The sequence below is a fragment of the Melanostigma gelatinosum genome (assembly GCF_949748355.1).
Source record: "Melanostigma gelatinosum genome assembly, chromosome: 8".
Classification (NCBI taxonomy): domain Eukaryota; kingdom Metazoa; phylum Chordata; class Actinopteri; order Perciformes; family Zoarcidae; genus Melanostigma; species Melanostigma gelatinosum.
This window is the reverse complement of record NC_136641.1, coordinates 17425796-17441627: the sequence shown is the minus strand read 5'-3', so window position 1 is coordinate 17441627 and position 15832 is coordinate 17425796. Positions and strand designations below refer to the sequence as shown.

At 41.7% G+C, this 15832-nt stretch overlaps 2 protein-coding genes across 3 annotated transcripts in view; one reads left to right on the top strand and one right to left on the bottom strand.

Annotated features, from left to right (window-relative positions):
- The window catches only part of lama5 (laminin, alpha 5), a gene marked incomplete at its 5' end in the record, with an annotated part of 86405 nt that extends 76038 nt beyond the window's left edge, over nucleotides 1-10367 (top strand). Inside the window, 17 exons of the mRNA XM_079274463.1 lie at nucleotides 302-435; nucleotides 625-790; nucleotides 1397-1531; nucleotides 1726-1877; nucleotides 3725-3857; nucleotides 3995-4138; nucleotides 4291-4421; nucleotides 4596-4763; nucleotides 5525-5657; nucleotides 5783-5937; nucleotides 6241-6433; nucleotides 6610-6747; nucleotides 7092-7251; nucleotides 7335-7465; nucleotides 7599-7692; nucleotides 7780-7899; nucleotides 8391-10367. Of these exons, the coding sequence (XP_079130589.1) occupies nucleotides 302-435; nucleotides 625-790; nucleotides 1397-1531; nucleotides 1726-1877; nucleotides 3725-3857; nucleotides 3995-4138; nucleotides 4291-4421; nucleotides 4596-4763; nucleotides 5525-5657; nucleotides 5783-5937; nucleotides 6241-6433; nucleotides 6610-6747; nucleotides 7092-7251; nucleotides 7335-7465; nucleotides 7599-7692; nucleotides 7780-7899; nucleotides 8391-8539 (2436 nt within the window). The 3' untranslated portion in view covers nucleotides 8540-10367. The remainder of the gene's footprint in view (nucleotides 1-301; nucleotides 436-624; nucleotides 791-1396; nucleotides 1532-1725; nucleotides 1878-3724; nucleotides 3858-3994; nucleotides 4139-4290; nucleotides 4422-4595; nucleotides 4764-5524; nucleotides 5658-5782; nucleotides 5938-6240; nucleotides 6434-6609; nucleotides 6748-7091; nucleotides 7252-7334; nucleotides 7466-7598; nucleotides 7693-7779; nucleotides 7900-8390) is intronic.
- Nucleotides 10368-10473: 106 nt separating this feature from the next.
- adrm1 (ADRM1 26S proteasome ubiquitin receptor) lies at nucleotides 10474-15779 on the bottom strand. Of its 2 annotated transcripts, none has more exons than XM_079273753.1 (10): nucleotides 15660-15779; nucleotides 14595-14835; nucleotides 13774-13890; nucleotides 13048-13258; nucleotides 12528-12609; nucleotides 12294-12430; nucleotides 12049-12183; nucleotides 11494-11651; nucleotides 11064-11166; nucleotides 10474-10941 (listed from the first exon to the last, which is right to left on the bottom strand). In XM_079273753.1, exons 2-10 carry the CDS (start codon nucleotides 14802-14804, stop codon nucleotides 10853-10855), a joined length of 1242 nt encoding a protein of 413 aa, XP_079129879.1. In that variant the 5' UTR covers nucleotides 14805-14835; nucleotides 15660-15779; the 3' UTR covers nucleotides 10474-10852. The 2 variants fall into 2 exon arrangements, with proteins under 2 accessions (XP_079129879.1, XP_079129880.1); XM_079273754.1 differs by having other exon boundaries at nucleotides 12528-12606.
- Nucleotides 15780-15832: the final 53 nt, after the last annotated feature.

Sequence of the window (15832 nt, the reverse complement as noted above, 5' to 3'; positions counted from 1 at the left end):
TTAAAAAAGTGCTTCGCAGAAGATTTAAATTGACAGATTATGAAATCATCGGATTTCATGATGAAACGGATAAAACCAATTCCATTAATGTAAGATAAAGGAAAGAAATATTTAAAAGAGATGAAGAAAGAAAAAAAGACAATTCAAAGAACATAAACTTAAGTCAAATCAGGAAACGCTCTGTCCTTTATAAAGACATTTAAAATATGTTATAGATATAGGTTTATGACTGCTTTAAATTTGAATTATATGTATTAGTATATACCAGTTATTTTATCTTTATTCTCTTTTTGTTTTTTAGCCGCCCTCTCCGCTCGCTTTGCCTAACTTTAAGGGCTGTATCGAGTTAGATACGCTCAACGAGGAAGTGCTCAGTCTGTATAACTTTGAAAACATCTTCCAACTCAACACCACAGCGGAGAAACCTTATGGCAGGTCAGTGCACAAGTTGTCATTTAATTCATATCATCAAAACCATGGTGGGTAAATAACCTCCAGTATATGTTTATAAGACAATATCTTTCATGTTGTCTTTTCTATATGTATTTTCTTTACTTTTAACAAAAGGCACTTTCATATTTTCCATTTGTCTACTTCTCTGTGACTCATTATGGATTAAAAAAGGTCCAAGCCGGTGCTGACTCAGGCCTGGGTGAATGACGCGGCGTACTTTGACGGTACCGGCTTCGCTGAGATCACCTTTACTGATGAATCGACTCGCATGCAGCGCTTTGAACAGGAAGTCAAACTGCTCTCACACAACGGAATACTGCTCCTGCTGCACAAGGAGGTAAAGACTTCACTCATTCATTTATATATTCATTCATTCATTATTCTCTCAAGGAAGCCAATTCGTTCTTCTGTCTTACTTTCTCTTTCGTAAATGTACTATTGCTCAATAATTAAGCACTTTTTATCTGATTTATCATAATAATAATCATCATATATATTAATCATAATAATCGGTAGTTAGTATTGATGTTTTTATTGTTTTGCATTCATTGCCAATGCTTTTTATCAGAGCCTGAATTGGCCGGCTGATATTAATATATCACAGATGCAAGAGACTGAATTTAGATTAAATAATTAAATAATTAAAAAAGTGCCATTATTGCTGTAAATATCAGCCAATAAGTTACAAAAATATGCAGGACAGAAATACACATGAGAGAGCAAGTTTGTTTTTCTTTGTAGTGTCCTGCTCAGTGCATATCTTGTTCAAATTTAAGGGATCCATATCAAGATATTTTGGCTGATAGTTATCCAATTTTTTGAAACTCTTCGATGTCAACATCAGTGAGTATCGGCTTCAAACGTGTAGTATTGGTCTGGTTCTAATCATTACTATACTGGCTATATGGCTCAATGTTTTCTCCATGTCTCTCTCCTCCATCAGAGCCAGTTCCTGTGTCTGGCGGTACTTCAGGGCAGACTGAAGGTTTTCTATGACTTCAGTGGTGCTCTGATGGAGCTCGAGCCCAAAGAATCTTCATCTGAATTCCTGATGATCAGTGACGCCGACCCCAAAGCTGTAAGTCTGCCATGTCTCTCTGTCTGTCTGTCTTTGTCTTTCCCATGTGTATAACACATTGTTACTATTTTCTAATACTGTATATTAATTGTTAAAAATGGAAGATGTTAATTCACAGCTGGAATAAAAATGGTTTTCATTTTAAAGTGTTCTAGTCTTTGTTGATGTGTGGCGGGTTGTTTTTAATTGTATAGCTGGAGATCATCATCCTGCGTTCAGCCTCAAACCGTATTGTGGTGAGGAACAACCGTGTTGGCCTCTACACACAACAGTTCAATGAGAGCATCCCCCCGTTCAGTAGCAACTACTACCTGGGAGGAGTACCAGAGCACATGATGCCTGAGAAGTGAGTAGTACACACACATTATTAATGGATGGATTGCCATGGATTTTGTTGCAGATATTCATATCCCCTACAGCAGGGATTCCCAAAGTGTGGTGCGTGCACCCCTGGGGGTGCGCGAGCTGCCTCTACGGGGTGCGTGAGAGGAAAAGTGTAATGGCGTCTGATGGTGTCATAATATTAAATATTTAAAAGAAAATTAATTTTAATTTAAAAAGTGGGATTTTTCACAAAATAAAAACATGAATTATAAAAATCCCCTTTGTAAGATTTAAAATAAAAAACGTACAATTTAATAAATGCACTTGAGCTCCTTCCGGCAGTCTTGCCGCCTGCCGCCAGTCGTACACACTAGCCAGCCTAGCTTGTGCAGCTAACAGCGATCTTCATGCATTCAGCAACATTCATGCAAATATGCTAAACTGGCTGAAATCGGGAAACTGTCAGGTGGGTCGAACGGGAGTCGAACGGGAGTCGAACGGGAGTCGAACGGGAGTCGAACGGGAGTCGAACGGGAGTCGAACGGGAGTCGAACGGGAGTCGAACGGGAGTCGAACGGGAGTCGAACGGGAGTCGGACGACACCAAAAAGGAGGAAGGGATAGCACAGACAAATCGGGAGCACATCGGCCCATCGCGGAGTCAAGGTGAAAAAAGAGGAAACGAGAGTGAGCATCAGACTGGGAAAAAAAAGAGGAAAAATGATGAAAAGTATGTGTGTCTGGGCTTCACTTGGATTGGCAACCCAGATTGCCCAAAGCCACAGTGCGTGGTGTGCAGTGAGGTTCTGGCTAACAGTCTGAAGCTCTTATTTACGTCGCCACCTGAACACCAAGCATGCCAGTGCAAGTCAAAAGCCTCTTACATATTTTAAATCTAAATTGGAGGAGTTACAAAACAGCCAAAAACAACTGCAGTCTCATTCATGTGTTGGGTCTATAAATGACGCACTACGGGCTTCATATCTGGTCAGTTACAGAATAGCGAGAAAGGGGCTACCGCACACAATCGCCGAAGACGTGTGCTTGCCAGCTGCCAGAGAGATGGTGGAATGTATGATTGGGGGGAAAGAAGCAAACAAGTTGGACATGATCCCGGTGTCCAACAACACTGTGTCGCGCCGCATCGATGCTTTGTCCGAAGACATCCTGGCTACATTAGTCGGTCATTAATTGTAAGTTAAATGTGATAATCTGAGCCTGTGCGTGTGTGCTCGCCATCCTGATTGCTCTTTAAAAGTGACGCCTTGTGTAACTGAAAGTTATTGAAACTTTGTTGCAGTGTTTCAGGGCGTTTTCACACCTTCAGTTCGTTTGCTTTGTTCTGATTCAGGGCATTCAAGGCATTCAGGGCACTAATGGCATTCCCATCGGCCTCAGCTGTACTTTTTGTTTTCATGCCAATTAATAAATGGATGCAATTTGAGCCACACCTTGTTTTTACCTGCTCTTACGTCATAAACACAGGAGGGGAAACTATTTTCAGATCAGCCCAAATTCCTGCTTGCCTCTCAGGACTTCCAAAAATGTTTTTTTTTTTTTTTTCCAGTTTATTTTAATTTTGATGAAAAAAAAGCCCCTTGAGGCAAATTTGTAATTTCTTATTGTGGGCTTAATAAACAAAATTGGCTTGCCTTAACTTACAGTCATCGCTCCCTGTCTGCTGTATCATGGAGGTTTGCTATCATGTTAGCTGTAACATTTATACAAGCCCATGATGTAACTTTTTCAACTTGTTGAGAAATGCTTCTGCCCCCAAAACTAAAGCTGCCTAAAAATACAGCTTTACTTTAGTTTGTTACAGAACTCTGCCTCCGTCAGGCTGTTTCATTCCGTCTCGGTCTCTTTTCAGGTTGAAGACTCTGTTTCCAAATCAGGGCTCTGTGAAGGGCTGTTTCAGGAACGTGAAGGCCCAGAACTCTCACATCGACTTGAAGAGGATGGAGAGCTCCGGACTCAGTTTCGGCTGCGACAGTGACCTGCTGGTAAGAAAACGCTGAACCACCATTCAGCTTGTATAAAGAGAAGTACATTTAATGGCATTAAATTGTATATTTATAACTGATACAGCATGTCTTGACCTGCTGTGTGTGTGTGTGTGTGTGTTCGTGTGTTCATGTAGGTGGCTCGGGAGGCTCATTTCTCCAGTCAGAGCTACCTGGGCTTGGCTCTAACCAACATTCCCAGCCTCAGAAGTAACTTCTACTCCAGCTTCGGCTTCAGGACTGAGCAGAAGGAGGGACTCATGTTCTACCACCATGATCAGGTCTGACGAGTAACCCAACCCCACCTCCTCCTGTTTCCTCTGTCTCTATTTACAGCTATCTTAAATCAGTCAATACGTTTTAAAAGTATCGTCCATGATGTTTGTCTTACATGTTGTGTTCTGACCTGTGGCTGTTGTGTGTGTGTGTAAAGGACGGAGTGTGTCAGGTGTTTTTGAATGGGGGCCATGTTGTAGTGAGAGCTGGCAACAGTGAGATTAAGACGCAGAAGACGTACAATGATGACAACAGCCACTACATTGCTATCTACAACAACATCAATGGGTAGGCTGGCTGTGGAATCCTGTAAAAGTCCACATAAAGCTCTCAGTCGTCTTTTTGTTCCAAATGTCAACATGCAGCCATCAAACTTTGGTACAAATTTAGTTGTAAAAAAAAAAAGAAAAAGCATGCATTGTTGACACTGTGGTGAGTGTTTGATTGCTCACCCTGCTCCAGGATGCGTCTGTACATGGACGACGTGCTGGAGAAAGCAAATGAGGGCATCCGGCTGAACACCAGAGGACGTAGTGTGACGACCACAGAGGGGAGCACCTTCCTGGGAGGAATGCCCGACAAAAGCGTCACCAGTCTCACCGGATGTATCAGCAATGTTTTCATCAAGAGGTGAGAAGTAATGGAAGGATTAGCTCCACAGCTCAGTCAAAAACTTTGATATCATGTCATCAAACAAGGTGAAATCATCTCTTTAATGCCAGCGTTATTATCTGCATTCCTACATTCAAACTATTGATATAAATCTCCATGTTCAGAGTATATTAATGTTTTAAAGGCACAATGGTTGTTTTTTCCTGAAAAACAATGTATAGACTGATACAAAAGTAATACCTCTCAATATCTGTGCTTGTATTTTCTTATTTTGCTGTGTTCTGTACGTTTCTGTCCATCAACCTCTATAAACACGTAGCGACCAGGTGCCAGATGGTGTGCACATATCCAAGAGGAGGTTTCGAAAAACGGCGGACCAAGTGCCAAAGAAAAATAAATAAATAAATAAATAAAGCACGGCGGAGTCAAATCTGGGGTTGGCTGAGCACCGTAACCCTCGTTGAGCCGGGGACGTAGAGCCAACTTTGAATGTTAAAAACCAAGGAAGAGGAAGGATTGCTGTTCTAACACCCTTTGACTCCTTGATAAGTCTGCTGTAACATAAGATTCAGTTCCATAATTGTACTTGATTTGAATTTATGTTTGTAATTTTTGTTGAACAAGATATCTTTTCACCACTTTTCTTCTATCTAGCAATAGCTTTCCTTTAATTGTAACTGCTAACATGTTGTCTGTGTCCTACATGATAAATGATCACGATACATACGTATATTGTAATTCAGCTTTGTCTATAATATATGTGTGTCTCTTGTCTGCAGTGAAAAGAGTTCTCAGATGGTGTTGAACCTGCTGAAAGTGAAAGAAAACGTCAACGTTCCTCTTAACTGTCCTGCTGCCAAAAAGCCTCAGCAGATCGTCGCTGCCCAGCCCAAACACAGCAACAAACCCAAGGTACACACACACACACACACACGCAAACAGCCAATTCTGCTTTTCCCGCAAATAAAATCAGACCCTAACTGAACCTCTGTGACCAGTAACAAACACAAAATAAATGTAAACTCTCTCCCCTACAGGGAAAGCACAAGAAGCCATCCGGGTCTCGCAGCCGTAACACCAGGGAGTCCTGTCAGGGGGAGATGTCAGACCAGGAGGCCGGAGCGACGCACTTCAGCGGCTCCACACACAGCTACCAGAGATACGACTCTCTGCCCAGCTCGCCCAGCTCAATGTGAGTGTGAACACGCTGTAGATTAAGTGTCCACCCTGTTGGGGAAACTCATCCCTCGAGACAACAAAACACAAGACAGAGTTAGTGACTAGCTGGTGAATAAAGTCGAACATTTAGCAGATAAGGAACCACATATTTTTCTCTGAATATCGTGGAGCCCAAACCAGAGCTAAAAGGAGTAATTATTGGACGTGCATTCATCACGTAAATACAAGGCTGTTTGCTGACATGCAAGTAACAACACTTACAACAATGTTTATAATACAAGTTAATATTTAATCATGTCTCTCTCTCTCTCTGCAGGCCTCACATCTCCATGGCGGTGAGGATCAACTCCTCTGATGGCTTGGTGCTGTACGCGGCTGGCGGGCAGCGTGGCGCAGCCGTGATGTCACTCAGCGTGTCAGACGGCCACCTCTTGCTTTTGTTGGACGGAGGAAAGAGGAAGGTCAGCCTGCGAAGCCGCAAGAAGTACAACGACAACCAATGGCATACGGTGAGGTTAAAAGCAGCGTCATGTGACTAGTTCTACCCCAGGAAGTGCATTTGAGTGAATCTATTTGACACGTTTTCATCTCACAATTTAAGTCTGTCAGGTTTGCGTCATATCACCCAGACAGCCTGTGTCTGATTCACCTGAATATCTCACCTGCTCTGTCTTTGTCACCTCAGGTGTTTATAAAGCGCGAAGGAGAGAAGATCAGCCTGATAGTGGACGGTATCAGCGCTCAGTCTAAGAGAATGCCTGGAGGAGACAGGACTCGTCTCGCTGGGCCTTTATATATTGGAGGAGTCCCGCCCTCACTGACGGTAAAGCATCCAGACTACAAATTACACACACAAGAGTCGGCTACATGGCTGGATGTGATAAATCAGTACCAGAGATGAATCATTTTTGAAGTGGGGCTGTATGAGGTACTGAAATAAGTACAGAATAATAGAGGAATTCTAAAATAATGAGGTAAATAAAACTAAAATAGAATAGAAGAAACATTAAAGACAAAATTACAAGGCAAAAGTGACAGTGGGGATGAGTAATATCTGAATGTGAGATACTGTTATCGCACACAGCGACTCCAAGACAGGAAAGCACCTTCATCACACATCTATTCTTCATGACTTGTTTTCCATCTGTGTTTTCTTGTAAACTTCAGGCTCCAGGCTCCGGTGGCTTCGTTGGTTGTGTCAGGGACCTGACGCTAAACCAAGCCCGTGCAGAAAGCCCCGCTCACAGTCAGGGGACGGTGCCCTGCTTCCAGAGCCCTCTGCAGCCCGGAGCATATTTCTCTGGCCAGGGAGGACACATGGCAATAGGTTCTTATTGTCACTCTTCTGTCTTCTGCATCTTCTTGTTTGGGTCGTGATGTGTCCTGACGTAAGGCTCTTTCTCCATGCAGATGAGTCCTTAGTTCTAGGTCGGGATCTGGAAATCAAGTTGGAGGTTCGGCCCGTCTTGGACTCTGGCCTGCTGTTGCATGCTGGGACATCACCTGACCAACGCCTGAGTTTGGTCCTCAGACGGGGAGAGGTGAGACGACACCAGGGAGGGTTTTAACAACAGCTGGATGCTATTTGTATTGAGTTGTAAAAGAAATGCAAGAAAATAAAAGAAGAGAATAATAATTATTGAACTGAACAAAATTTTGTGTGTGTGTGTGTAGGTGACTGTTTCATTAAACAGCGGCAAAGGTGAATTCTCTACCTCCTTTACTCCTGAGGAACCTCTATGTAATGGCCGCTGGCACACAATCACAGGTGATTTTACATCAACAAGTTATTTGTCACTGTGTTGTTGCCCCGTTGTAACGCTGAGATAAAGATGTGTCGTCTCTGCGTCTCCAGTGGTAAAGAAGAACAATGTCCTGCAGCTCCACGTTGATGCAGCCAGTGAGCACAGCGTCGGCCCCAAACAGAGCCGCTCTGCAGGGTCCAAAGAGACCGTCTACCTTGGAGGGGTACCCGGTGAGTGCAAATTCACCCTGGTTTTCTTTTTCTTTCTTTTGTTGCACAATGCGTGATCCTGTTTCATTATGTCTTATGGTGAAAATGAAAGTAGTTTTCCACAAAGAACCACTATCTGAGATCATTTATATTAATATATTTAATTTTTCATTGTAATACTTTCTTGCTCGAGACTTTAGACTTTATTAAACCCATGGGGAATGTATCTCCACATTACTGTACATCTCAGACAACATCACAATAGTAACATCACACATTCTTGTGATATTACTTACTTTCTCTCTATGGCAGTTTTCTTTTATATTGAAACTATTATGTTTTTTGACATTTATATCAGTTATATCTCCATATCTCTAGAATTCATATGGTAATTATGTAAATTCCACACCAATGTGTAATAGGATAAAATTATGAAGTGATGACTTTGGGGTGGAGGCATGCGGCCGCGAGGCGGTAATTCTAGATTGCCGTTGAACATGTTTGTCCACCAGATGGCGTCACAGTTCCCGGTCTACCTGCAGGCCTGCCTGTCTTCCACGGCTGCATCCGCCAAGCGATGATCAACCGCAGACCTGCCATGTTGTCCAAACCACTCGCTGTGCACGGAGCTGTGGGGACGCAGGGCTGCCCACACATGTAAACCCAACACACACACAATCTTATCCTCACATTCCCCAACTGCAAATTACTGGTGGTGGGTGTCATGTTACTGTAGCTAATTTAAAATATATATTAATATTTATTTTCTATTTTCAGAAAAATGTATGTTTTATATTTTACAGTTTGTTTGTTGCAATATTACTAGTTTGTTTTTGTGCTACAGGGTGCTATGACGTCTGTCTGCGCGTAGAGATGCACCGATACAAGATATCAAATCAAAAGCTAATTCTAAAATGTGTAGTTTGTCAATGAAGGCAACACTGCTTTCTCTTTCTTACTTTAGGAAGCAAATGGTATTATGTCAATCGTCCAAACTAATTTCCTGAATCTGCATTATATATTGAAGTAAATGATGCATACAGCAGTGTATCGTGCATCTCTAGCAGAGAATGTTAAGAATACCTACTGAGTCGGTACACTGTGAACACTGATGTATGAGCAACGTCCTCAGTCAGCGCAGATGGGCAATGTCACCTGGAACTGGACATTTGGGAATAACGGGCGTCTCAGTGACACAAAGATGAATACATTTATCACATACCAAGAAAGGTTCAGTATTAACCAGTGGTTTAATGTAACGAAGTACATTCACGCACTGTACTTAGTAATAATTTGAGGTACTTTTACTTTACTTCAGTATTTCCATATTATGATAATTCAGGTTTTCAAGTTGGAGGTGGGCTTCTCTCCAAACATTTTCAGGGGAGGCTCAGTGAATGGAAATTAAACAAATACAACATTAGGGCCGGGTTGCACCAACAAGGAATAATTCATCTGCAATCAGTACTAAGAGTTCAGAAACACTAGGTTTAAAATGAGAAAATTCAATCATTACGAGCATTACATTACATTACTCATGTCGGCAAAATTATGGCCACATAATGAAAATGAAAAAACGGACACAGAAAAGGTAAGACAGAAAAAGAATAGGCTGCCTGTTTGTCCAATATTCCTGTTCAGCTCCATAACAGTTTACTTGCATAATAATATTGTATCTGGATTAATATTACTACATTTATGTATATTAGTAAAACACTGACAGGGAACACTTTACTCCACAATCAGTACTGTTACTTTAAGTCCATTTTGATAATAGGTAATACTAAGGTTCTTCTGAATGCATTATGTTTAGTTGTAGATGAATACCGTAGTTTTACTGTGTCGTATTAGTACTTCTTCCACCACTGGTATTTACATAGAAACACAGATTAGAACAGGTCAGTCATTGGCTGTTCCAGTGCAGTGAACATGTTGCTCGTGTTTAATGGCCTTAAAGTTATTTTTTTTCCCGTTATTTTCTACATTAAGGTTTCAAAGTAAACCGTAACTATCATTGAGGTAGAAGTTCACTTCCTTCTCCTCCTCACACACTATCTCTATTCTCGTTCCATCAACGTTGGTGATAATGCTGCGTTCAAGTCATGTTGGAGTTACTGTAAACTTGTGAATGGTGTTCATTTCAATATCCAAACTATAACTGACAGATTGTTTTTCTGAAAGGTCCAATGTATCTGACTTTGGCCATTTTTCAGTTCAGGGTAATAACACCCACATGTAAGGAATATAGTGCTATATTCACAGTATGTGAACGCCTTACAGGGCATTAACGTGCGATTAATTCCTGTATGAAGAGAACTAATCATCCCATCTGCCAGCTCGTGTCCAGGTTCAGGCTACATTTCCCATCGCTATTCCGTCATAAATGTAAACATTTACCAAACATGAGTGTGTGAAACTTGTATGTAATATAACCACTTTTTAAAGAATATCTCACAGAAAGAATAAGCTGTCCCTCCCTGTCACTCCCAGACCCCATGTTTGTAAATGTATTTTTAAATAAAGTCGTTTTTAAAATACCAAATTACACTTTTCAGTGTTTGTTTCCTATCTGCAAAAGATGCACCTTGAGGTCAGTTGTTTTGGATGTCAAACATGATTTTCTTTATTATCGAGAGTGAATCAAAAGAAAGCCAGACTCTGCACTTACTCCGGCTCTGACAGTCTAAACTGTAACAGAAGGAAAACAAAAATCTAACTGGGCTCAATCTCCTTGTATTTCATAAACGGACTCTCTCCTTTCAGAGTAAAATAAATTGTCACTAGAACAAAACAGAGCTGTTGATGAAGACAGTAGTCACAGGGAAAACTGGCCTAACTTGCATGTGTTAAACTGTGGCTTTCACACTGAGGAGCAGAGTTGCCTTTGGTATAGAAAGGTGTAAGACAACCTGAAATGGGAGCTAGGTACAGGAAAAGTAATCTCAGATTTAACGGAGGCGTGGCCATGTGAGCTCTAATCCAGACTCATGTCCTCGTCGTCCTCTTTCTTCTCTTTGGAGTCTCCTTTACTGTCCTGCATGGCTTTGGCAAACGCCTCCACATCTGACAGGAAAACCAAATGCATATGAATAAATAACCAAAGAAAGAGGTGTATTTAAGGAAGAAAAAAATAACATTAAATGGAACATACGTTCCAAGTCTATTTGATATTGCACGCGTCTCACCTCCTCGGTTGGCGGCGTCCACAGCTTCAGCCGGCAGACCGAACTGATTCATGAGAGGGCCGAGCTGCCCGGAGGCCAAGGCACTGCTGAACATACTCATCGACTGAAGGAGGGAGGAAACAGTCACTTGGGTTCATTCAATACTGTCTGACGTCAAGCTGCAGCAATTACACCAACTTAAAGCCTACACAAACTTAAAGTGCTCTACACACACCTAATTCGCGAAAAATCAGGTGCATTGAGTCGGGTGCTTGTGAACACACTATTTAGCAAATCAGATGTGGGTGCGAGGTCTTCAGTGCATTAGATTCTCAATAAAAATATCACATTTCCATAAATCTGTTCAGTAAAAGATTTTTCTCTCTTCCACATGGATGTCTTAACCAGAATTTAAGTATTTATTTGGAGTTACTTTGTGTTTATCTGTTACCTGTTGGAACTGAGGCGAGTTGATTGTGTTCTGGATCTCATCGGCGCTCTGCAGTAAACTTTCTCCACTGGGGAGGAAGGGCAGCAGCCTCTGCTGGACCTCAGCGTTGGTCAGGATGGGAGCCATCATCTCCGGCGTGCAAACGCTTGCCAAGTCCACTAGAGAACAGGAGAGGAGCCCCATCAGCCATTCATTTTATTCTCTGGTGTTGGCTTCTTTACTCCGTCTCCTTCACTTAGCCGATGACGTTATTCAGATTGACTAAGCAGTCCTACATCTGTCACCATACCAAGACCCCACATTCAATCATCTGTTACTCATTGTGGTGTAACAGTCCGTAGTTTCATTTATCCATGATCTGTACCATCATAGTGTGTAGTAAAGTTTTACTGCTGATTGTTATGTGTCAATCTTCAGTAAAAATATATAGTCGGCATTAATGCCTTCTAGTAGTTATATTTGCGCCCCCTTTTCTGCTGATCAGATCCGTGACTCAAACCCATGAAATGATCTGAACCGTGAGTTTTGTGGTCCGTTGCATCCCTAGTCACTCACCTGCTGCTCCCTGAGCAGCTGACGTTGCGGGGACGTTCATGGTGGCGAGGATGCTTTGGAGGTCACTGAGCTGGATGGGCTGGTGGGAGCCAGGGCTTCCAACAGAGGCTGGGGCCAGTGGGGTCTGAGCAGCAGCTGCAAATGTGACAGAGTAACTACAAGTTGTTTTTTTCCCTCTTCCTTAAAAGCGTGATTCTTAATTGGCAGAGAACTGACGCATAATGACAATACTGCACTAGATGTACCTGGTGTGGAAGGAGCAACACGAGTAGGGGAGACCGCTGTGGCAGCAGGAGTCACCGGGGTGGTGGTGGCCTGAGAGGAACTCAGTCTGGGGGCTGCGCCTGATGACGGAGTGGCGGCTGCTGACTGGCTACGAGAGCTAAGAAGGAATCATTCATAATAATATAAATATTCAGAGGTAATTCATCATATTGTAATTCATCATATTGTGTTCTACATCTTGTGTTCTGTCTTACCTGGATGAGGAGCTGCTTGTGGCAGGTCCTGCACTGCCCAGCAAGTTCGCAAGTCCTGGTCCTGCTAGAGCTCCCAAACCTCCTTAGACAAACATGAACAAATCAAAAAAGGGTCCAAATTGATGTCTGATTCTTATTTAAAACAAATACACCAGCTGTAAGCTTCACTTAACTTTGTGTTGATTTAAAATAATTATGTAAGAAAGAGTACAAGGAATGACAAATGTATATATTATACTACTACTACAATACGTGGTTGTTTTTTATTAATGTCACTGTTTAATTACTTCAGGACATTTTAGCTTATAATCATGTTTAATGAAATATTTGAATTTCTCTCAAGAGTTACAATGAAGGGTTACGGAGTCTTTACATTCTCCGGTCTTTTTAATATGTGACCAGATTTCTTTGTCGCCATGTTTATGGTGGTTTGCTGAAGACTTCCCTCGCTCAACAGATTCATGAGTCTCTGCTGTGGTTGAGTGTCAAGATTTATAAATACCCAAGAAATGCTACTCACCCAGTCCTCCCAATCCAGTTGGTCCAATCAGCTGCATCAGCTGGTTGTGGCTCATATTTCCCAGCAGGTTTTGCAGGCCTCCCTCTCCTCCGAGTGCAGAGAGCTCGTGGCCGCTGCCGCTTCCGCTTCCTGCCGCTCCGGGAATGGGAGGGTTGTTCAGGTACTCATTCACCTTACGACAGTACTCATCATCTTTGTCGGTCTTTGGCTCCTGATGGAAATGAGGCAAGCAGCAATTCCTCGAAATCAAAAGCTGAATTCTCCACAGACCAAATGAACAGGCTCCGATCTATCCGAGTCATTCCTATGTGATGACGCAAGGCAGATAAAATCAAATAAAAGACACTGAATTCATACTAATTGTGCTTTAGTCGATCTGTTTCAAAAGTGGCTTTATTCTACAAACACATTGCTGAAAACTAATGGACAAAATCTGTCTCAACTGTTTTGACAAGTCAGAAAATCTTTTGAAATAAAATATAAAAAGGGACAAAAACAAATCCATAAAAGCTGCCTGACAAATATACTGATTACAGCCATGCACACCCCTTCATCATGAGTGTAATAATCTCTCTTCTCTGCTCCTCAGTCTTATTGCCACTCAGTTTCCCTCTATTGAACATCCATCTGCCTGCACACGAATGGACATAGACATCATACAGCCACAAAAGACAGTCCCCATTTCTCCTCCCTTTAGAAAGAAGATGATGGGCATCTTCCTCTCACCTGCATCCAGAAGAACAGTCTCTTGGATCCGGCCTTGAACTTCAGCACAAAGACACGTCCGGTGGTGCACTGGCTGACCTTCTTGAATTCACAGTCATCAGGGAAGATGATTAGGTCCTGGAACAGGAAAGCCACAACATAAGACATTCAGGAGAGAGAGGGGCGGAAAAACCGCTGAGGTTGCCCTGCCACAACAAATCATCATTAACCGATTACTGAAAGGGAATACAAAGGCAATCGCGTCATAGCACCACTCTGGAATAAAGACACAGTCACCTTGCTTGCTCTGTTGAAGCCCAGCTAAATACAGATTCAATGTGTAAGCATTGCTTGTATGAAAAATGCTTCTATGTACAAATACAGAATGAATAGAAAAGGGCAAAATGAGACATTGTTTTTTTCCATTGCAGGAATTCTTTCGGAAATCTTCATTTTAAACTGTTCATGTTATGTGTTTAAAAAAAATGTTTGAACTACAAATATTGATATATTGAACTCAAACAAATGTTTTGCGTTTTTTGCCTCTGATGACAAAAAATTAGAGAAGAGGGAGATGAGGGACTAAATAAAATAAAAGTCCCCAGTCGGACCCAACCAGAACCACAGTGGCCCATGTCAGCTCTTCAAACCCCAAAAATGTTACTTTGCTCGAACTAAGAAATATGGCCTTGTTGTCTGATTGAAAATTATAATTTGTTCAAATGTATGCACTGTAGTCTGAACAATAGTTTCAAAATTGGCGGGGGTCATAGAAACTAGTTTTGTTGACAACTAAGAAAATATTACATCAGAGTAACAGTAAGTAGCTTAAAGTTACTCACATCATCAACATTTCCAGTGGTCCTATCCTTCCAGCAGAAGTGAATCAGGGAGTCGTCAGACTGCTGGACATATGCAGTGCCCTTGCGTTTGTCCGGTGTCACGACGTTGCCCTTCAAGGTCATTTTCCCAGCACGAAACTCCACCAAATACTTGCTGGAGCTTCCCCTAGAGCCGCTCACCAAGCTTGGAAAGAGAGCACCTGAAGACATCTTTAGATCTCTTTGTAAACAAGCCTGAATACTGGAGGAGAAGAGAGGAGGATCAGGTTTGCAAGACCATAGTTTACATACGTTTCACTGCAGGACGATTATTACTGGTATGAGTAACACAACTAAGAAGAGGTGTGGAACCATTTGTATTGTACATAATTTCCTATATTTGTGAAGAGGGACAGAAATTGAATTAAATAAATGACTCTTATCTGTGAGTCATAGAAAAACCTAGTTCACACACACCATATTTAGAATAGACATGTAAAACATCCATGATTGTGCGAGTTGGACAAAAAATAAATCTCAGGTTTCATACTTGTAGTTATAATACTTTTACCACACCCTAAATACTAGGTACGAACGTCATGTAACGTTATATTTTGGTGCTACTTTTTGACAATCTGAATGCAGGACTTTAGACTTTAACGTTACTCGTAACAGTTTACACTGAGTATATTGCTACTTTTACTGAAGTACGTTAGACTGTGACGTTACGTTATAGTTTTACATTTATTTCGTATAGTATAACACTTTAAACTTGATTTGACCGTAAAAATCGTGTTGTGGTATAATCCAAAAGTTTCAAGAGTTTTGAGCAGTTCGTTTGGGCCATATATACTTTTCTTAGCGAAGCTAACAAAAGTAGGAGTTAGCCAGCTGACGCTAGCTTTGTCATGCCGGAAGTCAATGCTAACGTTAGCCCGTGACTTTGCTAAACCCACGAAAAGGCTAAGTATCTAACTATTTATCTAACGAGCAAAAGTCATTAAAACATTTTTAAATAACAGCCAACTTTGTACAGGAGCAGCTATATGTGAAACTGGTGTTCAGAAATGGATCGTGTTTAAATACCTGAAGTTGTGTAGGCAGAGTTCATAAACTTTTTCTTCTTTACGTGGCTTAGCTCGCTACTAGCAAAGATGCTTTGACGTTCTCTGTTACTAATAAGGATCTTGACTTCCTGGTATGTCGTGAGCGCGCCTACCATCACCGCGAACGAGCTTTTGGAAAAGAGAGCGGCGTTT

What these genes read in the sequence shown, in the direction of transcription:
- adrm1 (XM_079273753.1), bottom strand. Translation starts at nt 14,804, where the DNA reads ATGTCTTCAGGTGCTCTCTTTCCAAGCTTGGTGAGCGGCTCTAGGGGA. An exon ending in ACAAGCAGCTCCTCATCCAG is followed by an intron (nt 12,431 to 12,527) that starts GTAAGACAGAAC and finishes ATTCCTTCTTAG; the next exon opens with CTCTCGTAGCCAGTCAGCAG. An exon ending in AGCTGCTCAGGGAGCAGCAG is followed by an intron (nt 11,652 to 12,048) that starts GTGAGTGACTAG and finishes CCTGTTCTCTAG; the next exon opens with TGGACTTGGCAAGCGTTTGC.